At 38.1% G+C, this 25049-nt stretch overlaps 1 protein-coding gene across 3 annotated transcripts in view; it reads right to left on the bottom strand.

Moving 5' to 3' along the window:
- The window catches only part of AEBP2 (AE binding protein 2), a 45830-nt gene that overhangs the window by 19499 nt on the left and 1282 nt on the right, over nt 1–25049 (bottom strand). For all 3 annotated transcript variants that reach the window (XM_050324644.1, XM_050324643.1, XM_050324642.1), the window contains exons 2-3: nt 7604–7811; nt 4513–4620 (exon numbers count right to left, since the gene is read on the bottom strand). In XM_050324644.1, the coding sequence (XP_050180601.1) occupies nt 4513–4620; nt 7604–7811 (316 nt within the window). The remainder of the gene's footprint in view (nt 1–4512; nt 4621–7603; nt 7812–25049) is intronic.

Genomic DNA, 25049 nt, shown 5'->3' on the forward strand with positions numbered 1-25049 from the left:
CTTGCATGACTGCTCTCAAACATGACGAGCATATTCACTGGAATCCATATGTGAAAGCAGCTGGCAGCTTACCCACATGCAGCCTTATAGAATCCCAGACACATTTAAGTTGGGAAAGACCCTTAAGATCATCAAGTCCAACCATAATGCTGTACGTAACTATTTTACATAAAATCTCCACTATTTTGTGCTCATCTCCCATTTGTCCTTTCACTGTGCCTAACACCTTGTATTTGGTCACCTAGGCTACATTTTAAGGGTTCATTTGATGTGCCCTGAACTAACTTTCAATGCTGAGTAATATTCCATAGAGTATTTTTTCCCCGAGTCCCAGAAACTACGCCAGAAAATGCAGGTTGTCACAATTCCTTAACTATTCAAACACTTATAATTTGTAATAGCCAAGTTTAGGACAAGTAAGAGAAAAATTCTTCATTCACTGTTTCTCTGTTTGCCAAAGACAGTCACTGGCATCAGTTTTCCAACCCATATTATTCCTGTAAATCCACCTGTCTACATTGTCTGAAAGGCTGAAAGTCAAATTGCTGAACCCTCAACAGGACCACCACTACATGCTGACGGAACTCCACAGCATTCCACCAGCTTCTAAAAAGCTGCAAAAAATTATGTAATAAGAGGTTTAGAAAAAGAATAATGTTGAGGTTTTTCTCTCTCAACTCTGCTTGTAAAACCATAAACAAAGATGAACATACTGGAGGTCTCTGGAGGGAATACTCACATGAAATTAATGCCTACAAAGACAAAAAATATATTAAAAAAAAAAAAGGAAAGAAAAAAGTTGGCTAAAATCACACTGTAATAAGCAAAGAGAAAAATTCCAACAGTACAAGAACAATGAAGTTCAGGCATTTAGAGGAGCAGCATAACTTCAAAAATACTTAACAGTGGCCCAAGAAGGCTGGTAAGTTCTCAATCAGAAACACATTCTGTGAGACCACTTTGCTTGTTTGTTGCTCTTGACAAAAAAACAAATGTAGGAAGTGGTGCTTACCAAAATTAGGATTAAAAAGCACATGCTTTGCAGATATCACATTTGACTATATCCTGAGAACTAACTACAATGTAAATCTCTCTCATTTAACAGACACCTTTTATTTGGTGGAAGGACTGATAGGTGCCCTAGGAAAAGAACTTTAGCAGTAACAAAACAGTGATGATGGCCTCAAAAAACCAGGCAAAAACCCATCCACTTGTTCTACATGAAACCCAAGACCATCAGCATTACAAACTTAGAAAAAAAATTGGAGGGAATGAACAGAAAAGCAACATGACAACTAAAGGGGTCATTAGGTCCTAAATTCTGCCTAAAGATCCAGGATATCTTTATTTTTTTTTGCCCTTAGTTCAGCAGATGACTCAGAGATGAGCTGGACATACACTACCAGGATACTGCCCCACATAAAAATGGAGCTAGAATATCAAAGGTCTCAAATTTTACCTTTTGTGTGACACAGGTACTGCAAAACTGATGCTGAGGGGGACACACTAAACCACACAAACAGAAAAAAACAGGATAAATTTATGAAAATATGACACCTTTTGCCTTTGCAATTTAGAAGTGGGTTTATTTCTGTGACAAATGAACTATAGAGTCACCAAGTTTATAGGAATGCGTGGCAAGGGTACATAAAGCCACAAGGGCATTTTAATATGAAAGCACTGTAGCTTGTTTACAGCTGAATGGAGTCAAAGGACACCACCACGTGGATCACAGAATTACATAATTAAACCCAAAATGTGCAACACCACAAAATGAGTCCACTTGCAAACAAAGGAGTGACTGGACAGGGATATATCCTTCAATGGATTAGATCTACTGCCAAGGAGATGGTTATGTCTCAGACAGTCCCCAATGGCTTTTCAACTTAAGAAAATACTTCTGCCTCTTATTTTCACTAGAAATATAAGAATATATCAACCTGCCATAGATTTATTACTCTCTTCTGGTCATTACAGGATTATAGTGCACTTTTACCTTTACAAAATCAAATTTTCCATGCTTTTAGTTGTCACTTTCCTAGCTAATATTCTTTGCTTTTCTTTAAAACATCCTGAACAGCAGATCTTCAGACAACACCACAGAGTTGTACTATCACCATCACTGCCTTTTACAGCTTTCCTCAAAAATCCCAACATTCATTTACTTATTTTTTTTAAATGAAACACTGAACAACTAGGTATTTTCTCCATGTTTCCTAAAATGATACATTACTTCCTTTTGTGCCAGGACTCAAGTATATATATTCTAATGAGGCAACTGAAGTTTCATTTGCAATTTAGGTTTTGGGAGATATTTTGTCTGCAATAATCATCAAAAACAAGAGGTCCTTAAACCAACTATTACCTGAAAAAATTTGGCTTCCCCTAAAGAGGTGAGCAATTAAGATTTGTGAGAACAGTGAAATGCAAAAGGAAACATTTGCCCAATTTTTGACTGCCGCAAAACAATTCATAAAGGCTGTTCTTGGACTGATCAGGATTAATATCCAACTCTTTGAGGTTTTTTTTTTTGTATCAGAGAGTAGATTTCAAAAGTTAGTAAAAGAATGAAGGAAGTGAGGAAAAGGGGTTTGTTAATTAATAGGTTGCCATCACAGACACTTACGTACTTGGCTACCTCATGTGAGCCCTGAAGCCTGTACTCAGCACAAGTGACAGGGGAACAAAAGATGTTACAAAATTCTACTGAGACCACAATTATCCTCCATTCAAAGCTCCCAGGAACAGATTGAGAAATACAGGGAGAAAAAGAGGGACTCAAGACAACAGTAGGAAAAAAACCACTCAAGTGACACACATTGAGCCACGGTGATTAACTACTGCAATCCTTGCCTGCTGTGTTCTCTCCCTTAGTATGACCAGAAAGTCCAGAAAATCAGCTGGTGAAACAACAGGTATTATTAGAAGTAATTACTGTAAATTTCAGGGCTCCAGCTGCAACCAGCCTACCCAAAAACTAGGATACCAACTTTGCCAGGTAACCCTGACAGAAAAAGTACTCCTGGTGTTTCTGAGCTATGTCCATCTCTTCAACCCAACATCTCTAAAACTAAGTTTCTTTGATATAAACCAAATAACAATACAAATTACCCTACCAAAAGACTGTCCTTCAAGACCAAAGCTTGCTATTACACTTCCAGGTATATAAAATATTTAATCCCCAAAATGAGAAAACCTGAGGTTCCCTCTGGTAACTGGTGGTTGCTTTTTCTTTTTCTTTATTCAGAGATTAAGATTAGTTCCTGTAACAACCATACCTGCAAACTTTCCGGGCTCTATGATCCTTATTGCTATGTTCCAAGAGCATGCTAACCTTACTCCTTTGAATAAAGGGTATAACCACCTCAAAACCAGTTTTCCTATTTTTAGTCACTCTTTGAGTCAGAAATTTTCAGACTCAACTACACAGTTCAGCATGGAAAAAAAAGTCTGACCTTTATTAAAAAAACCTTTTTCACGTGCAATGAAATGCACCATTTTCACTTTCTAGGTTTTTAGTTTTGTTTTCTGTCATAACTACCGTTAAAAGTTATATAGAACAAGTAAGTTCTGGAAGACACCACTGTAACAGAAAAGTATTTTTAGTAATAAAGCTGCCTTAAAATAAAGTGTAAAAAAAGCAGAAGATATTACCTGAGAGAAAAGAGAGGAAAGGAAGTGGAGAAACAGTGACTGAAAGTTCACGGGACTGGGGGTGGGGGAGAAGAAGGCAAAAAATGCTACCTAAACTTAAAAAAAACAAACCTAGCTCATTTTCATATCCTAAATGGAAGGAGAACTTCAGTCTGAAGTAGTGTGGGTGGGACTTACCATCAAGTGATCCAGGACTGACAGCTATGAACTGCCCCAACTGTATCCATAAGAGGATGAAGCAACTCATTAATAACGGATTGGTGGATATGGGAATGATAAACACTACTATACCTAGAATTGGAGGTACAGGTTAGGGGGAGAAAGAAAGAGAAAGTTAGAAAACCCTGTGCAGGAAATACAGTCAGCTCAATGGCCTTGCATTCCTGACTTCCTTATTATTTTCAGAGAAGTTCACCATAAATAATCACTTACAGTGTTTCAAGTGAATTTAACAAAACCAGCCCTTACTCAAGCACAGAATGGGCACCATCAGCCATGATCCAAAGTTTAATGTGGAAGTGTAAAGTATGATACAAAATATCTCAGGGTTAGAGTGTAAGCAGCTCAAGTGAAAATGCACAAAACCACTGAACTTAAGCACTATTTAGTTTTATACTCCCTTGCCATTTATAGATCAAAAGAAACAGGGAAACAGAAGCAATAGCAGCATCTTCACCTTTTTCCATGAAAGAACAGGACCTTTAGGCACTACTATCGCAAAGATGAAGGCTCAGCTCATTGGGTGCTTTTTAAGAAATCCTCCTGTGATGGTATTTTCCAATTGACATATTGCATTAGGAAAAATAAATGGAATTTCTCTTAAAATAAAGAGATGTTGTATCTCACAATGAACCTTACCTTGAAAGGTTTGTCCCCACTGTGTGTCAGCATATGCCTCTGCAACCAGCTTTGACTCGTTGAAGGTGTATTATATACTTTGCAACCTTTCCACAAGCAAACAAACACCTAATAGAGTAAAAATGTGGTAAGTTTATGAAAGTTAAAGATAAGAGTAAATAATAAGACAGATTAGCAAAGAAGCCTGTTTTCACCATATTTCACAATGCATCAAAGGATTTTGAACAATAACCATTTCTTTTGCAACACACTTCTCATATCTCAACAGAGACAAAATAATTACAACCACAAGTGTTCAATAAAAACAGGTCACTGGAATAAAATATCTAAACACAGATGCTCCTTAAAATAAACACTACTGAAGCCACAGGATCTGCTGTAAGGAGTTTGTGTTTGCACTCAGTTTTTGTACCCACCAGATATTGAGACAAAACATTTTTAAAATTAAAAGTCTACGTTTTGGGGGTAGTAGATACAGAAATAAAACGATTTACTCTTATAAATGACTAATAATTTCATTCTTTAAGCATGAAAAGGTAAAAACTCTAAACTGCAATACAGTTGTATTATGGAATAATGGATACTTCTAGTTAGGACCTTATATTCAATTCCTGATGAACAAAGTTACCATTTTTCATAGGATTCAAAATGTGTGGGTGTTTTGTGATTCCAGTGTACAGACCAGTCACATGCACAATAGTGCATTAACAGGAGCAGAACTTACTCATGCTGCTTTTCTCTCTCCTCTCATTGTGTTTATCTATAACTGAGGGAATAAAAAAGCTCAGTGAACTTGCCTTTCATTAGAATTTCCTCAACAGGTCTGTGTGTGAAGGGAGGTAAAGCCCTAATTTGTCACAGCAAAATACAGTCCCCAGAAACAGCACTGTCCACAATACAGGTTTTCAGAACTGCAGGAAACTAATTGGATTTGAGTTTCTTGTTCTCTTCTGGAGAATAAAAACCCTCAATCTTCAAAAGATTGTATTTTCAAAACAAAAGAGCAGCCACAGGAGTGCTACGTACTTGCTGTATAATAGACAGATAGCCCAGCTTTACTAATACAAAGCTGGAAACCCCTGAATGTCTGTATGACTGAGCCAGACCTACTGACAGGCCCAGCCCCCTAAACCTTTGATGGCTGCCACTCCTCAGTTTTGAGATCCCCCAAAGCAACAGAATTGGAATTTCCAGGATCCCTGCCTCCACAGCAGTTCCAGAACAGTCCCAGTAATTCCATCAGCAACTGCAGGGCACTTGGCAAAGGTGTGAAGTTACAGACTGTAGAAATGCAATCCCTAAAAAAGTTTCCTGGGCTTTTCATGGATGAATCTAGTTTGGACTGGAGTCATTATTTCAGTATTAGCTTGCAAATATACATTTTACCATTCAAGGATGTTTATCACATTCCTTTCTGTTGTCAAATTTCTAATCCCTGCTCTTCTTTAAATTTAGAGTCACTGTAGTTAAGCAATGCCTGAAATCCAATCAAAGCCACAGGAATACAATTTCTAACACACTTAAACACCTCACCGGCAGGTGGCAGACAAAACCCTGAAAAAAACCCACCAGGATCCATCCCTCTTAAGCAGCACCCAGTTGGAACTTTTCAAAAAATAAACCACCTCTAGTAGGAGGATTAAAAAGTGTGAACTGAATGCAACAGTTATTAGACACCCCCTTTTTCCAACAGCCTCCTCTTTCAAGAAGACAAATACTGACTAACACTAACCTTTTCCATTCAAAATTACCCACAAATCTTGTTACATGGACTCTAAGTGACCAGAAACACAACACATACACACAAAATCCCTCAAAAAAACCAAATCAAAACCTGAAAAATCTTCCAGTGCCTTTTTAAGAAATGTAAAGGGGTCATGGATGAGAAAACAAAGGTTCTCAGAGATGCAGTTACATGAAAGCCCACAGGATACCAATACATCTCATCCATTTCATCCAAAATTCACATAAGGCTTCTATAAACCTACAAACAGAACTCAGACATCATTTCACGAGTGGCTAAAAAGCCGATTCTGCTTAGAGCTTGGACTAAAAAAAGCCAAATATGAAGCTGAAAAGTTCAAACATATCAAAAACCATTAGCTACATACAACCAGAGTCCTGGCTGTCAGTGACCCATTTGCATGAAAATTATTTAAAGTAATGCAAATTAGCATTTTATTTAAGTTTCTTATTCACTCAAGATAGAGTGTAACAGCCTAACATTTTCCTTCTGAAGAAGTGACAGGACAAAAAGTCAAAAGACAATGACTATTCTCCTTTAAGAACTAATACTGTCTTTCTCAGAAATTGAAGAGCTGCCACATCCAGCTCTTAGAGCAGGCAGATTGCCTGTGTTTGACGTAAAAGTGGTTTACATGATATATTCCAGGCATCAAAGGTAATTTGGAAGGCTGGGGAGGGGCAGGTAGTTAAGTACACAGTTGAAATTACTCCACTGCAAGATGTTTTGAAACATTAAAATTGAGACCAATTATCATTTGACCAGGGATTAGAGTGAAATTTAGGTGTTTATATATGCACCTCTATTTAAAAAAAAAAAATAGACACAATTATACTGAAGGTAAACTTGCCATCAGTATTATGCACAGGGCTGTTTTGGTAGGACTTTGCACTCTTTAGTCAGTCTTACATCCTCCCTATTATACATTCTGGATGTGTTTTACCTGTCGTGAGACTCCATGTGTAGCAGTAATTAAGATGTGACTTCACCCGAGTTCACAGGCAGCAACACATACACCAACAGTTTTAAGAAAGTATAAGCACTTAAAGGCACACCGGCAACTTCAGGATATTGAGAAGTTAACACCCTATCAAAAGCCTCATAGTCTCAAATCATTTATTCCAAAGAACTTACTGTATTTTTAAAGTTAGGCATTCAGTTAAAAACACGAATAACAAATCAAGTGAACTATGCAAAGGACAACAGCTGAATGCCAAACACAAGACTGAACGAGGCCCAACCTCAGTTGCCACTAGTCAGAAACTGGTATACTGAAACACTGAATTTGCTACTGTCATTTCAAAGCAAAATAGTGAGAAATAAGAAAGAGGGAAAAGAAACACCAACCCCTCCTCGCTGCCCATCCACGTGTATGGAGCGAATGTGATCCGCCAGATCCGGGCTGGAGCTGAAGCAGGCATGGCAGTGATCCCAACAACAGTTATAGGCAATGCTTTTTGCAGAGGAGGCAGGAACTCCTTGTCCGTTCATCATAACTGGGGTGGAACGCCCGCTGGAAATTGTGCTGTCCACGTCCATGATAGTGCTGCTTATACTGCAGGACACAAGGAGAACAAAACCGAACCCAAGTTGGTATTTGTTGCATATTAACAGAACAAATAAAAACTGTAGCTCTTTTGTTACAGATATATTTAGACAGGGTGAAAAGAATCTTAAACAAACTTACTATTTATGTACAGTTAGGAAACAGCTACTGTGACTTGACAGTGTAACTTCTGGACACTGGGAACAAAAGGGAGGAATGGAAAATTCTCCCTTTCACTGACTTGTCAGAAAATTAGCTCTTAAGTGATTAACAAAGTAATTTTTAAGCTACATTCATCTGTCATTCATTATATTTATTTCCCAGGAGAGAAGGAAAAAGACCATCATTCCCCACCAGCACTAGATCCTTAAAATAGAATAAAAACTCAAGTTTTACAGGTTTTAGGGTACTCCCACACTGCCCCAGCATAGGGTCTTTCACTTGCATTGCCTAAACTAATGCTCTGAGTTTTTTTAAACTTTCCAGAGAAGCCAGAGGCAGCAGGGGGAAGCCAGTGGCCAGCAGGGGTCATTTTCATCAGCCCTCCAGCAGATACCTCAGCAGATACAGAGAAAGCATCAAATGATCAGAAAAAGGCTGCAAAGAGTGTGCTCTTTCCACACACGAGAAAAAAAGCATGGAGACAAGATGTTCTTCCTCATTAAATAGCTACTGATACACCTTTTTTTTTATCTTGGTAACCTGTTCACTGCCTTTTAGGACCTTTATGTTTTGTCTTCTGCAAAGCCACAGCATTACAGAGTAGCTCATCTTTGGCGGGACCTCAAAAGACCAGGTGGTCAAGTCTCCTTAAACAGCAGCAAGTGAGATCAGATTGCTTGCGGTCTTGACCAGTGGAGTTGTTAATGGGTGTTTTCAAAGGCTGGAATTTCTGCTACCTTTCTGAACAATTTTCTCAATGTCTGATTAACCTTGCTGTGCGGGAGGGAGAAAATTTCCCAACATCTCATCAGAATTTCCAGTGTTGTAACTTCTGTCTGTTGCCTCTCATCCTTGGCAGCTGCAGGGTTGAGATGACTCTGCCTCCTCCCCTGTTAAACCTCCCTACCAGACCACTGAACACAGCAACAACCCTGCCCTCCTTTATCCTAAAACTAAAGAAACCCACTCTCTCAGTCTCTCCATATATTACATTTGCTTCAGCATCCTAACCCCCTTGGAGACTCTCCAGTATGTGAGTAACTGGGATGAGTCCCAGTAATCCACAGTCTTAACGGTGCCAAGTACAGTTAAGAGCCACTTCCCCCGACCATATACATACACTTTTGCAAACACTGCCCACTATGTATCGGTAATTCTTGCATAAATGTCTTTAAATATTCTTCTGAGCAAAGTGCAAGAAAAAAAAAATCTGATTACGTTATTTAAAAAAAAAAAAGTAATCTCTTATTCAGAGCTACACAATATTTATAATTTTCCATTATTTATCATATCTCTTCTCTTTCCCAACTCTTGTACATAATTTCTGTGTTAAACCACTCTGTTTTTAAGGTGGAGGTGCTGTTCCACTATTTTGACCATCACTGTTTACATAACCTGTATTGTTCTATTCCACATTCTGAGACGGATGAAAGAAAAACTACATCTTTATTCAAAATCAGAGGATATAACTGGTACGTTTGTTCTTTTGCTCTAGGAGTCTCGACTACTGACTTCTCGAATTGTCTGTATCTTTTTTAATCACTACTGTGCTAGCAGCTTTTTTCTGTGATACATTTTGAAATCATCACAGATATTTGCCATTTTTAGATTGCCCCTTCTCACCTACCACGTGGATTCCACTGCATTTTTCAATTAAAAAAAAAAATGTCTTGCCTTAGTGAAAACACCAGATTCTCTTTAGCAATGGTTCCCAGTTAAACTTTAGTTTTAACTACCTTGAGTAATTTGGTTTCATAAGCAAACTCTTATCAGAGATACCAGCAAGGTAACATTTATAAAAATGCCAAATACCACATCCCAAAGACAAACTCCTTAAAAATCTTATTCCAACCATTCGTCTCCACCTACTATTAAAACTGACCAATTATTCTTAGGCCTTTGTTTTCCAAGTTAAAAAGAAAGCTTTAGAGACCTTTTCAACAGGCTTTTTGCTTTAACAAAGTTATATCAAATACATACTTCCTAAATGCTACACAAACACCACCTGCCTTTTTCTCCACACCCCCCCCCCAATTTCAAAAATTGCCTAACAATTTTGAAAGCATAGCTTCTACCCATGAAAGTCATATGGGCTATTTGCTGTACACATGTGCCCATTATTTTTATTTTCTTCCTTTTTCTACACCCTGAATACACACAGCTTTCCATGATTCCTCCCCCTGGATAGGTGACTCCCTAGCCGGTAGTCTTGATTCCTTTTGTGACGTACAATCTCCCAGTCTGTGATTAGCAAGTAAAGAAATGGCAGCCAACCACAGATACAATTTTGAGTGTGTTTCATATTACTGCCTTTCCCAAATACCTTACTTTATATTCAATGGAAGCTTAAAAATTCAACCAACCCTGAGCTGAACCTACCAGCCCCAAGAGCATTAACAGCCACTAACTACAGTTACTGCCAACAGCATTTTAGGATCTCTGCAGCAAACAGTCAGAAGCTTTAAATACAAAATGTGTTGCAAGCAATCCTAATTTTTCCACCCTGCCAGGCTCACAACAGATGCAACTATGGGACTGACACCTCCTCCTTGCTCAGCTGATGCCTAGGTTGAAAATTATCCCCAAAAATAAAATCTGTAAAACTGCATTGTGAAAGCAAAGTTTACCTATAGGATGACAGAAAAACTGAATAATTAGTTATTGAACAGTTAATTGTCACATACACACACCCCAACCCTCAGTTTAAGCTATCCCAATACAGTTCTCTCAAAATCAGCACTTGGAAGTAGGTTTGGGCACACACGAAACAGCACACAGCCACTTCTGTCAAAGACAGTGATGTTGCATGGATCAGTGGTCCCAACAGGAAGCTGCTTAGCCAAGGATGGCAAAGCACTGCAGCAGCAACAGCTGCCTCAGAGCAGTTCAGGTGGATGAGCGACCCTGCCTTTCTCACAGCTGAAAGGTACCGAAGGACAGCTTCATAAATACTCTCAGCAGGAGTTCAAACTTCCAAGCTATTTACAGTCAGTACCAGTTTCCACATCCACAGACAGCATCAGTACCATTCCCACACACCCCACAGATTGCCAGCTGAGAGGGTGAACAGTGCTGGTGACCGAGGACAGACTGCAAGGGGTGTTCAGCACAGTCCTCTCCAGGGTTCCCTGGTTTTACCATCTGGTTTTAAGCAGGAAAGGGGTAAGGGAACAGAATGCTGAACAAGTCCCATGGAAGAATTTTGGCCAGGGGTAGAAGGTGTGTGTAGTGTGTGTGTGTGTGTGTGTGTCACAGAGGTGTGTCTGTGGTTTCTTCACAGGTATAAAATCTGATTAGTTCCTCTGAGATGAAAAAACCTCAAACTGATACATCTATGTAAGAGTTTATTTCACATTGCAAACACAATGCAACATATCTTGACAAAATCACAGGTCTCTAATTTTACAGCCTAAGAAATGCAAATACTAAGATGTTTTGTTTGGTTTTGGTGGGGGTTTTTTTATTTTTTTTTTTTTTTGGTAATATTCTGTCCTACCTGTAGAAATTTACTATTGTTTTTGGATAAAAATATGTAAAAGTCAACTAGTAATACTGACCAGAAAAGCCTATCCTGATAAGTAGGGTTATTAATGACATGAGAAACTTAGAAGTAACAATTTAGAAAGCTGATTTATTTATAGTAGTTTAAATGTTTGCTGGATTTGGTTCTAATAGTTTAAGTGTTTGCTGAGGGCTAACAGATTAGAGCTGCATACACAGCATCAAAATTTTTGTATCAGAGGAACTGGAATAAAAAAAGGTTGGTTGCAACACTTAAACCAAGAAGTAGCACACAGGATTTCTTGGAAATTGAGGATGAATTGCTACACTGGACTATGATTCTATAATCTGTTCAAGATCCTGTTTAAAAAGGGAGGAAAAATAGAACTCAAATACAGTTGAGCAGAAACAGCTCAGTATTTTATTTAAGACAAAATGCCCTCCTTTCTTCTAGTTTGAAGACCTCTGGGTAGGACATTAAAGAGCACAGATGAATGTTGCTGTAACAGGACCTACTAGAGAAACTAAACTAAACTCTTATGAAGAGTTTAAACTGCCAGTGAAACAAAATAGCCAGGAGTCATATAAAAAGAGACCACTGTTTTCAGATGGTTCTCTAGATAAGACCCTGCCAAAATGCAAGAAACTCACTGCCCTGGCACATGCCTTCTCTAGAAACAACCAGTTAAATAAAAATATAAAATACATTTTTTGTTTCCTCCTCTGTACCTCCAGAGCCAGCATATTTCAGGTGATCAGGCACCTCACAGTGCTGAGGACCCAGAATTAATTTCTGTGCCTCACTCAGCGAGTTCTGTCCCACTGAAGAGGCAAAGGCTGCAAAGACAAGCTGTGAAGCACGAGTACCTTGCACAGCTCAAGCGTGTGCAGTTTTCTCTAGTCTCTCATACAGTGAGAAAATATCAGGCAGCTTTTCAGAGAAAAGTTTGCAGCATATATAGCATCAAAGACACTGCCTTGGGAGGTCTCTTGACCTGCCATTTCCAGATGAAGCAGAAAGATAAGTTTTACAGTCAGAGCTGTGGCTGCTGCCGAGTCTCTGAAGACTGAACGGTAACACTGTGTGTGTCAGAGCTGCCGATTCAGCCACCTCTTTGTTTCTTGCCATTTCAGACAGGGTGTGAGGGGAGGACACATGGTGTGTGCACATACTCCACCACATTAACTAGTCCACTTGAGACTTTTCATGGCTGAAAGCATCAACTCAGCCCAAGAAGGGCTGGACAGAAACAGCGTCTGTATCTTTCAATCTATGAATGGGGTTTTTCAGTCCAGTCTTGGGATGATACAGGAGACGGGAAAATTCCTTTAAAAAGGAAAGGTAGTAATGGAAATTATGTCCTCCTGCTTTCTCATCTGAAATTCACAAAGCCTACAAGTGGGAAAGTAATAATGTGCATCAAAGAGGAGAAAACAAAACACAGTAAGACAAACACAGACATCCTAGCAAACTACTGGTACATGAAACAAAGATTAAAAAAAAACCTGAAGAATGGTAATAAAACAAAGAAATAAAACAAACTGAAACAGATTTTTATCTAGATAAGTTAAAGTAAGTTTTTCTGCCCTTTTCTAAGCCCTTTTCTGGTAGCCAGGAGATCTGTTTAAATCCTGATGGCCGCTATCAAAGCAGAATGACACGAGCAGAACTTAAGCGCTTGTGGCATTCCCCTATTGCCGGTGACAGACAGGTCTGGGTTTGCTCCCAAGCTGTAAGCAGGCTCCAGCTCCATTGTAATGGATCTATAGACCATAGCCTGATGAAGAACATTAGACATTTGAGTTTCAGAGAGTTCAGCTCAGGGGTCATCCCAAACAATAGAGCATCAAAAACAGTCACTGCTGGAGAGAGCCTGCACACACAATAGCAGTTTTTAAGAAGCACCATTCAAAAGACTGACTAATTACTAAAATTTAAAACTGTTACAGCAAGCACAACATAGTCTTCGATCTCATGTTGTCCCTATTTTCATCCTAATCTGAGCACCTGAATCAACTTGAAGTAAAAATCACAGCTCTAGAGGCAAGGACTGCCTTTCCGAAATACCTTACTAAACCCCACACCTCATTTTACCAGGTCTGCAAACACTGGCAGTGTCTGCCAAACGCAGCAAGGCAGAACTGAAAACACAGAATCTTCTCAGCAGAGTCAGACTTTTTTCCCTTCTCTACAAATTTTCCCTCTACCAACAGATCAACAGCTTTGAAACGATACTGCCATTTAAAGTGTGTTCACTAAGCAAAAACATGCAAGCTTAAACAGAGCAATCATTACCTCAGAGGCACTGTTTCAGGTCTTATTTTTACCTATACTTATTTTATCTGTGGCTAGAAATAACATATCTTCATTATCAAGCTGATTAAGATTTTTTTAGCACAACCTTCATGTTAAAAGATTAGTACCTACACAATCTACATGTGCGTGTGAAGCAAATGTGTCTAGGCAGTTAAATTTAGTTCAAACTATATTTTTAAAATCCTGAATCAAAACAAAAAGGTAGCTAAAAACTTTTAAGAAGTTGCCAGTCATTTTCACTTTACAGAAAACTTAAGTTTTTCAAGTACTTTAAATTCTGGATTATTCTTTTCCTTTCAGAATCTGAACAAAACTAAGCCACTGTTGGAATTGCATAAATATGGATATTTTCTATAAGGAATAAAAGAAATCCAAATTATTCCAAATTTAAAATGCACAAATTTTAAACTACATATTTTACCATGTGCACATCTGGGTACTAATTTTTGTGTACAGTTAAATATGAATGAAAATATAATGAGCCTATGACTTAATGCATTAAATAAAATGGTACATTGCACATCATCCCTGACACACACTTGGCTCTCTGAGGAGATCATTTTCCTCACTGCTGCAAGTAATCCCTTCTATTGAATTTAGTGAATGGAATCTCCAAAATTTTTTCTTTTCCTTTTTTTTTTTTGTTATCTTTCAGAACAACAGACAGTAAGAGTCTAGAATGAATATCAACAAAAACCCAAAAGAACAACAACAAGATTTCATTTTTATTTTCCATGAATTCCCATTAGCAACTGTCCACTTGAAGCAATAGTGGAGCCAGGCACCGAACACATGCACAAAAGCCCAATCAATTTGCTATTATACTTTTAATGTCTGCTAAACATACTCCCTGTAGACCTTAACTGAAGTAACCTTCCCTCAGGCAAAATTCAGCCCTAACAGATGGGCCTTATACCGTGCCCTTGAGGGTCAACAAGCACCACTTCAGTCTGATCAACAGGAGCTCATTTCAGGGTTACAGCACCTCCACCGAGAGTGCCGAGCTCCCAGTGCCCAGATGTTCAGCTCAGGAGGTAACCAAAGGACCCGGCTGAATTCAGCCAGCACCAAGGGAAATGACTGTGACAGATCCTGTAAGGAATAACCTCATCTTACAAAGCATCAAATTAAACACGAGCAGAAATTTCAAGGAACACACACCCTTGGCAGGGTGGTTAAAACCAGCAACCAATCCCACTGCACACACTACACCACTCTAAGCCTCAAGAACTGTTTCTTCTGAAATACACAACGATAATCCAGTCATAAAACATAAAATCGGCAGATTGTCCCCGAATCCAAATACTACAAAACCTCACTAGAAGTAAGTAAACCTCTTAGGGATTGAAAACAAACAAATAAACAAACCAAACAAAAATAAATACCCTGCTAGGTTCTTTCCCTTTTAGTATTCAGTGACCACATGGAGCTTCAGCTACACTGGTCTAATCCAAATGAGGGAAACTTAGGAAAGAAAACCGAACTGTAACACTCAGATAAAACAACCTCAGAATAATGGAATGACAACTTACAGTAACTTCAAGGGTTTAAGCTTAGAAATCAACAGAAAAGCTTTTTCCACCTGGAAAACTAAGTCACAACTAGGCACTAATCCCAAAAGAAAACAAACAGCACCAAATGCAATCATTCAATTACAAATACCAAGTCAAAAGAGAAGCATTGAATAATAATAATAGTAGTTGTTATTATTATTATTATTATTACATGCCTTGTGGCATCCCCCAGCACTTCATTATTTCATTTCATTAGGAAAATTCCGGAGTGAAAACAAAAACTTCACAAGTTCATCACTACTCTATTCCTTTCCAAAACAAGGAGTAGAAAACTGTGGTGTACAGCTCTGGCCAGTGGACAAGTTCCACAAAAAACAACAGTTAACTTGTGGCTTTACAGCTTTTTGATGCCACCAAATTCAAAAATTTACAATCACTACTTCTAATGCAACCAGTGGACAAGCAAAGATAAAGCTTGAAAATGATCAAATTATCAACCCTGAGCTCCCATCATTGACAGGAAGCTCCTCCACCTGTCCTAGGGATTTTATTGATCTCTCTTACACTAATCTCCATCACTTCTAAACACGGGAGCTACGGATACAACAAATTAGTAACAGAAATTGCTCTACTGGCTCCTAAATGAAAGTAGAATGAATTCCTATGTTTCTTGAACTAAAGTTTAATTTCTGCTCTCCTTGTGAGTATTGAGCAAACTTTAATGCCAACCTCTTCATGAAGTTACTCTCAGAACACCTGCAGTGGGGTACCAGGATGCAATGAAATGCAGTGCTCAAGGCAGCTGTACACCCGTGTCCAAGCAGATTTAAATTAATACTTGCTTTATGCTCTCCAAATGATCATGCCAATTTAAAAGTGAGATTAAAATAGATCCTAAGAAAAAGACGGTTCATAAAACATGAGCAACCACCATAAGCCAACAACAGAGCAGAAAAGTTTGATATTTGCCTGATCTTATTTTGTTCCTCTGCCCATATCTGGTAAATTTGGTATTTTATCATACATCTAGATTGGTAACAGATAAACTCCTGCCACTAAATTTCAATGATTACTTATCAATTTAATTCCCCATACCAAACTTTTATGTTTCACAAGCAAAATAGTTTGTCTTATTTTAATGTATGCAGTTTGACTGTGGTATGGAAATGCCATAATGCTTTAAAGCTCTCTCTGTTTCTTTTCATCTAACTAGCAACAACACAGAGAGAATCTTCAAAGTAGACAGAAAGTAACTTCAGCAACCTGTATTTCTAAGGCTTCTTTTTTTATGATTTTGCTGGGGAAAAAAAAAATTTGTCTTTAATTTAAATAGAAAACATCCAAAATAATGACTGATAATGATCAGTTTCTGAATTCAGGAAAACCTACAACCGGTACAAAAAAACCCCGTGTACACAGGTAAACCACCATCAAAACGAACTCAGAACAAAAACAGACTGCAGAACACTAAATGGCTGCCAAAGAGAAAGATAATTCACATGGCAACAAGAAAAGAGAATACCTGGATCAAAAGAATAAGCCAGAACTACGCGAAGTGAAAGTCCACCAGTGTGTTTTGAAGGCAGTACCTTCTGTTCACATCTGCTCTTGCACATTACACCCCCAAAAGACAGACCACACAACTGACTGTGGCTCTTCGGAGGAAAGGGAGGCAAATTAGGACAGGCAAAAACTGGCTGTGTCAGACAATTTCCTTAATGAACACAAGGGAGAATCAACCTGGGAAGTAAGAGACAGAATACTAAAAAGTTCAGAGGGATAGCAAAGAAAAACAGCCATGTTTGGTGGTCTAACATTTTCCAGAAGCACCTTTAGGCTTTTGACACCTTTAGGTAAGTAAAAGTTACATTAAAGCAACTTTCTACATCAAGAAAAAAAGACCATGATTTCCAGGACTGGATGACTGAAGAGAGCACCCACTCACTTGGAAGTAGCTGTGCTTCTGAATCACTTAATGCCTTTTTTTATTTTCTTTTTTTTGGAAATCAAACCTATCAAATCTATGCTTTAGACAGATTAAGTTATTCTAACAGAAATTTCCCAATATGAACAAGACTCAAAAAGTACTTCATCTTAAAATTCATCTTAAAAACAAAAGTGCAAAACTCTACTGAATATACATATTGTTATATGACTACTAAGAAATCAACACAGTGGAAAATAAAGCAGTTGAGGGAGAGAATTTTATACAGCGTGACAAGTGGTAACATAAAAAACTTGTTTTGAAATTCTTTTTGAAGCAGCAGCTTATTTTAGAGTAAAGTTACGTCTAGATAAAGTATAAATACCTAGAAAAGGGAACAAGGCTGCAAACACTCACACTGATAATATTAAACCAAGGAAGATAGGAAGGCTCTTTGAGATAGAGAAATCGAAGGAACTTAAAATAACAAACATGCACAGGAAACAAAACAAGACTGAGAAAGTGTGTTATGATTCACCACCTCTAGAGCTTTTTCCACTCTTCTGGATCACTTACTTTGATTATTTAGATTGCTAGCCCTAGAATATCTGGGCTCATTCACACTTACATAACACAAATCCAGGTTCTCACACAATTTTTTAGCACAATTTGTGGCACACAGAAGAACAGGCAATGCAAAAAAAAAAAAAAAAGGATGCCAAAATATTCGAGGAGAAATGAGAAAACAGAGCAGGTTAAACATACATGCCCTTGTGATATGACAGCACAAAGACTACATGTGAAAAAGGATTATACAAATCAAGAAACCGTAAGCGATTCTGCCTTAAAGATACAAATAAAACTGACTTTCATTTCTAGGAACCTCGTTACCTTCAACTTCATCATCTCCCTGCAAAGTCAGGGAACAGCAACAAGTGGTTCATAATTGAAAATGATAAAAGACTACACTTACTAGAATAGCTGAAGAAAAGCAGAGAAGAAACACATTCATTCAAAGAACCACCAGAAATAATTTGGTTTTTTGACAATGCTTCCTCCTCATTCCAAGAACTATAATCAGTATGAAGTAGCCTAATCAGCACTAGAAGGGAACAGCCTCCAGGTGTGGGTGAAATTTCCTTGACACCGCTGTAACTATTAACCTCTCATTCTCCCAACCTCAGGATACCTTCCCTCACCCCCAGAACACAACAGAGAAAACGAGCAGAAGACAAAATGACCACAGAGAGATGTAAAACACACAGAGGAAACCTAAAAAAAAACCTCTAGTTTTAGTCATCACCATGTTAGGTACAACTTAATACAGAATAAAACTACTAGGGTAGTAGTTAGGAAAATACTTGGAAAACAGCTAGGATAGCATTGTATAAAGTAGCAGCTTTGCCTATTTATACCCCAGTGAATAGTTGCTACTTCAAGTATTAACCAGGCATCAAAAGCAGAGAAGCCTGCAAAGAAAAACTGCACTAATTGGCTCAATTCATAATAGAAAGGTCATAAATTAAGGTCTCATTTCTGTTCTGCTGGACACCGAATTACCTTCCTTTTCTATCATTTGTCTAATCTATAACTTAGCATGCAAGTTAGCCTAGGAAAGTCTACTTAAAGACATGTCAAAAGTCATTTTATTTCAAAGGAAAACAAAAATTTACATTTCACTCTTTGCTCTGCATACACTGAAAATATTTTCTTTGCACATCTAAGTTTTTTTTCATTCATCTTGGTTTTTGCAAGTCTCTCAACGCAAACAACAACTTAGGTGCATTTTTCTTCCTCTGACCCTACACAAGCTATTTGAATTACACCACTCCCCTACAGTGCAGCAGGATAATAACAGGACTTTTGAGATCATAACAAATCTTTTGCTTTTCTCTCACTATCAAATACCTTGGCATACACCTTAAGCAACCCAATATTAAAGAAAGTATCCATTAAACATTAGCAACTGAAGTTCAGCACAATTTATTTAAGAACTTAAATTCTAGTATAGAGAAGAAAATTAGATAGGGGAAAAGAAATCCCAGTTCTTTTTTGTATTTTCCCATGGTTAAGGGAATAAAGTACATCAGTAACACAAGTGAGAGGCTTCATATTTTTTCCCCAATTATTTGTTGTTTTTTAATGCTGCAAAACCACAGTCTGAGAACTGTAATCACTATCTTAGCATATCACAAAAACCAATGACAAACAGCAAGCATAACATGGAATATTTATATTTCATTTTCTAAAACAAATTTACTTGAACACATTCATATTCAAAGTGAACAACTTCAAAAATACAACACATACAAAGCTATAAAACGTAACCAGTTACATGGAACCAAAGAAACCTCTACCTCAAACAATACAGAACTACCACTTTTGTATTTCTGCAAGCTATGCCACTGTATTTCTTTAACAGCAACTGGAGGAGTGAATAAAACTCACTGTTCATACAAAGAAGTTCTTTACCCTCTTCTGTTCCCTTCTCCTGCACAACTGGAGATTACATTCCCACCTGTTTCAAGGATTCCCTGCAATTACTTGGCTCTGTTACAGGAGGGACCAATTTTTCACTTCCTTTGGGTCAAGTTCTCGTTTTCTCCTCAGGCTATCAGACGTACCTCATTCCCCATCACAGCGAAAGTCTTCTGCGTGTACCTCACGTCATCCCCCTGCCAGAAACCTCTATTCCCATCTCAACAGCTCCATCTGCTCCCTTCTAGTCCATGTACTCACTTTCCCACCCAAACAGCAGACTGCTCTACAACTCCCCCAATGCAGTGGGTCCTACTTCCATAGTTCTTCCAGGCTCACTCTCCACGCTGCTCATTCCCCTGTTGTTACTCTCCAACTGGGCAGGGGTTTCCAAAAATTATGTAAATATATTAAAGGTACTGGCAAGCTGTGGTAAGAGTGACAGAACATTTCCACTGCATCATTCAAGAGTGTTAGTTTTATCTGTGACCAGTTCCACAAATGCATGATATCACATCTCTGCCAAAAGGCTGCTCAGGCTGCACGTAACACCCTGCTTAACTCCTCTGAAAAGTAAAAGAGGGGGAAAAAGAAAAAATACTCAGACAGGTTTTTTCCACTACTGCCTGGGAAATTCCCTGAAAAAACCCACCAATCAAACCTTGTATTTTGAAGTTACCAGACTCGATGATGTCACAAACCTACACAAAATGCACACAGACCTGTGTGGATGTACAAACCCAACATAAAAGCAAAACCATTTCTCTCTCACACTGAATAGGAAAATGTTTTTCTCAAATTCTATGAAGTATATTTACATCTTACTACAATAACTATAACAGCTCATTATACCAAGCTCTTTCATCTAGTTCACAAAAAGACCTCATGTTAACCACTCAATTATACCAACCAACAGCTTTAGCAATAAAGATACTCGCCATACAAAATATCTGGGCTGTTTTGTCTTCCCATCAAAAGCTATTTTCTCCAGTGCCAGAAAGGCCTGAACATAACCATTACAGAAACAAGGGGTTTATTTTGCAATTTGAAAGCAAACAACTGCAGCAATAAATGCAGTCAGAAATGCTGAAAATATCTTTTTCAGCAGAATTTTGGAAACTCGGATGAAATTCTGTACAGCTCACTCTGACATGGCAATATTACACACACTCTAAAAAAAAAAAAAATTAACGACTTAACCACCTTGCCACAAGTGCTAATGAATGATTCTTCACTTCCTGGATAGGAACAAGTGAGACTGTGCAGCACAGAGAGGCCTGAAGCACTTTTTAATCTGGTCACATGGACACATGAAGCACACCTATTAGTACCACATGCCTTCCTGATTATATTACAAATTTACTATTCTGCCTTCATAAACATCACTCATGCAGCTCACATGCCGCTGTTGAGTCAGTCTCGAAAATTCTTCACTTTTAAGACTTCAAAAGCTAGATAAAGACTGTAATTAAAACTTGAAACAACTAACATTTTCAAATCAGCATACATCTTAAAGGCTGAGAAGGCCTCCATTTTAAACGAGGTTAAAAAGAATCAGACCAGAAACTGTGTTTTTTACGTCCAGATTTCTTATTTTTCAAGTTGTTAGTTTCACACAGCCCCATTCCACTCAGTGAAGTGAACAAACCTGACAATCTGAAGTACAAAAAGGTTTATTAGTGAAAAACTTTTCTGAAATGTGTGGTTTCAAAACTACCCACCTATTAAACAGGAACAGAATAACAACATTTCTAGAAGTATTCTGCAAGTCTAATGTGGTTAGGATATTTTCTTTGAGTATTACTGACTATTCCTTGAGTCAGTAACCCACAATAACTGTTTGTCTTGGTGAATAACAATAAATATGAAAAAAAAGCCCAACCCCAAGAAAAACCCCAAACAAAAAAGGAAAATAAAACTTTACAAGTTACATGAAAATTGCCCACTCTGTGACAAAGATGGGCATTAATTAGTGCCGTGCATGAGGGAAAGATCACTACATAAGGTCCGAAGACAACCTGTTACACTTGGCCTACCAGCAAGTCAATCAGCACTTTGGTATCAGTCAGCAAAACAGCTGAAACCTGCAGCTAAAATGTTCTTTTACAGTGCTCCTTGCCCGGTCTGTAAGAGTAGGGAGCAAAGGATGAACTGCTAAGGAGGGTAAAGATGATGCAAGAGCAGAAAATCAGGGATAACTTCTGGGTGAGAGTACAAAGATACAAGACAAATGTACAAGTGTGAACCAAAAACCCTTCATAAAGCTTTACTACTTATATTTCCGCTCAACAAATTCTTAAAATAGCAAGATCTACCAGTTTTCTGAATCAAACAAAATCTGATTATACGATTTCTGATTTAAATATACTTCCATAATAAACCTTCCAGGAAACAATAATTAAATTATTTCAGTAATCTAACACTAAGTGTTTGTAAGAAAATATCCCAGTTCAGCAATAACACATCAGTGAGCTGCAGATGCATCTCCACTGCATTCACCTCAGCTGATTTCTACCCAAATCCTGCATCTGCTTATGTCCAGCTTCAGTACCTGTGGCCCAACGTGAAACTCAAACACTGTGTTTACAAGTTAACTGATCCATTATTTCTTCTTTTAAAGTCCTATCAAATGTTTCTCAGCACTGCAGTAAGACTAGCAGCTCAAGAGGACCCTGGAGGGACACATCCATCCTTTCAGCACATGTCTCAAATTAGGGAAAGGCACAAGAAAATGACCAGCATTCACATGCTGATAATAGTCTTTGTTCTAACTGTAAATCCAGAGGATAACTAGACTTGAATGCAGACTATTATTACTCAGCCAGCTTGCTCGGAAAGTCCTACACAAACTTCTGCACAGTAGTGGGAACTTAGCACAGTTCCCAGGAAATAAAAAATTGAATGGTTACAGATCAACCAGTCCTGGAGTTACTGCACTGAACTCTCCCTCTGAGTTGGTAATTTATCCCAGGTATCACTCTGGGTTTTGCTTTTTTGATTCTGGGGTTTTTTGGCAGGGAAAATAAGCCTGTTTTTTAAAAATACAAAGTCTGTGTGCATGGAAATGGAATGTTAAAATTCACTCTAAATTTCAGGGTGTTGATGGTCATCATTATATTTGTTTCTCATTTTCTTATAAATACTTACAAATTTCCTACAGTAATGCCTCCAATTATTTATTCTATTAGCAGATACTCTTAAAATACATTAAAATGTTAATAATAGAAGTTTCTGAACAGTAGTGTAGTTAGATTTTGATCATATGCAAGATTTTCCTCTTCAGCTATATTTTATTTTATAATATTATATTATATTTAAAATATTATAATTTATAATATTTGTATTTTATACTTGATACCACTAAGCCAAAAATCAGAGATAACATACTGTGGAAAACAATAAAGAACATACATAGGGAAATGGGAATTTGATCACTCATGGAATTCAGGCCCTCTTACCACACCCTCTTATTCATTCAAATTTTCTGAAGAGAAAACAAGAAAAAAAAAATCCCAAGCCCAGGGGCATGATCTCGATGCTACCAAACCTGCCTACAACAGCAGAGTCTTTACCAAGTACACCCTTCCACCACCTTCCTCCTGCTAAACCCACGGATTGCAAAATCAACCCTGTTCGTTCTACCTCTTTCCTTTTCTCTCTCTTCCCTCTTCCAGGTAATCTTACTTTACAACACTCAGATTCAAGACACCAAGTTCCTCAGGACTTAAGAGACACAGGTAGTCAGCAAAGGTCATGAAGTACTGTTCAATAGATTATTTTATATAAAACATCACTTAACAGATAAAGTATCATTCTCTTAATAGTTACAGAACTCCCATTTTAATGCAGAGGTGACCAAATCAATGAACGATTAAGTCTTTCAGGATTTCAATATATATTATCATAAACTTGTACCTCCAGCTTTAAGACTAAACTGTTCCCAGCTCTTCCCTGGTATTTCACCATTCCAACTCACATACTCTCTAGCTCATCCCCTACCTTTTACAACACTCTGATCATCTGAGAGGCACAGGATAATGCTGTGGCTGCCTTCCAAGCAGCAGCAATCATTTGGATCACTATGTCAAGCAAGAGACTTGCTGGACTACATGTGACAGAAATAATAAAGCATTCTAAAACACTGCAGCAAAGAGCACACACCAAAGGAAATTTTCCATCCCCAGGAATAACAAGTGGCACTCCTGGTACCATTGTTCTTTTCCTAACCAACTCAACAAGCAGGCTTTGAAATTACGGCACAAAATGCCCTCTCAGCACCCCAAGTTCAAGACAAAACTTTGCAAAGATTAAAAACAGGGCACAATCCTCATTTAAACCACTAAACACAAACAGTCCCGCTCCTGAAACTGAGCCCGTACCGATGGTGCAGGGAAGAAGGAACGATGGGCACACACGTGGATTTAACCGTGTGACTACAGCAAGAGACCCACGAGAACAATGACAGAGAAAGAAAGTAGCACAGCGGCTCTGGAGCGCACAAGGCACGGTGACACTACTTCCAGAAAACCCCTGCGAGTTATTTCCGTTATTTCCTCAACCCACAAACTGACACACACTTGGATAAGATCAGGGTGAGATTCAGACTGCAATTCCACTAAAAACAAGAATCTTAAAATGCCTTTATGTACCTGTTGTTTTTCCAGAAGTCTACTCCCAGACTTACTCAATTTCACATAAAATCTCAGCTTCTGACCACCAACAAACAAACATCAACATCCACATCCCCTTTCCATCTTGCACAAGTTTGGAAGAAAGAAAATGTGACTTCAACGAGTCTCAAAAGGCAGATGGAGACCAAAGAAATGAATTTTTTTCTTAAGACTTTTAGGTCAATTACGTGATTTTGGAGAACTGACTCACACGGGGTTTTGGTTGGTTGGTTTTAAGCCTCGAGGTCAGATCTAGTCATGCCCCACTTCTGAAATATGGGTATTTGTGTAGTTACACAGATTTTGATCTGACATATATTCAAAGTATGTTTCTGGACCAAACCACATAATTCTTCACACTTAACAATTAAATAAACGATCTTAAGAAAGTACAAATAAAACTGTAATTGTTACTTAAATATAACTCCAGCAGGGAAGTCTGATACTTTTTTTGCTAAACAAACGGAAAAATTGTACGAGTTTCTTAAACTATTTGAAGGGACTAATTAGTAAAGGGACGTACAGCACTGTAAGGCTGTTCTTATGACCATTTTCCATCCTATTTTCAGCTTTTCAATTAAACTGTTGCACACAACATGCAAGAACTACACAAGCCATGTTCTTGGAAATGCTTGACTTAGGAGGCTGAAACAGACCTGAAAGGTGGAATATCCAACCACG

The sequence above is a fragment of the Myiozetetes cayanensis genome, unplaced genomic scaffold (genome assembly GCF_022539395.1).
Source record: "Myiozetetes cayanensis isolate MyiCay16 unplaced genomic scaffold, myiCay2020 scf3, whole genome shotgun sequence".
Lineage (NCBI taxonomy): Eukaryota > Metazoa > Chordata > Aves > Passeriformes > Tyrannidae > Myiozetetes > Myiozetetes cayanensis.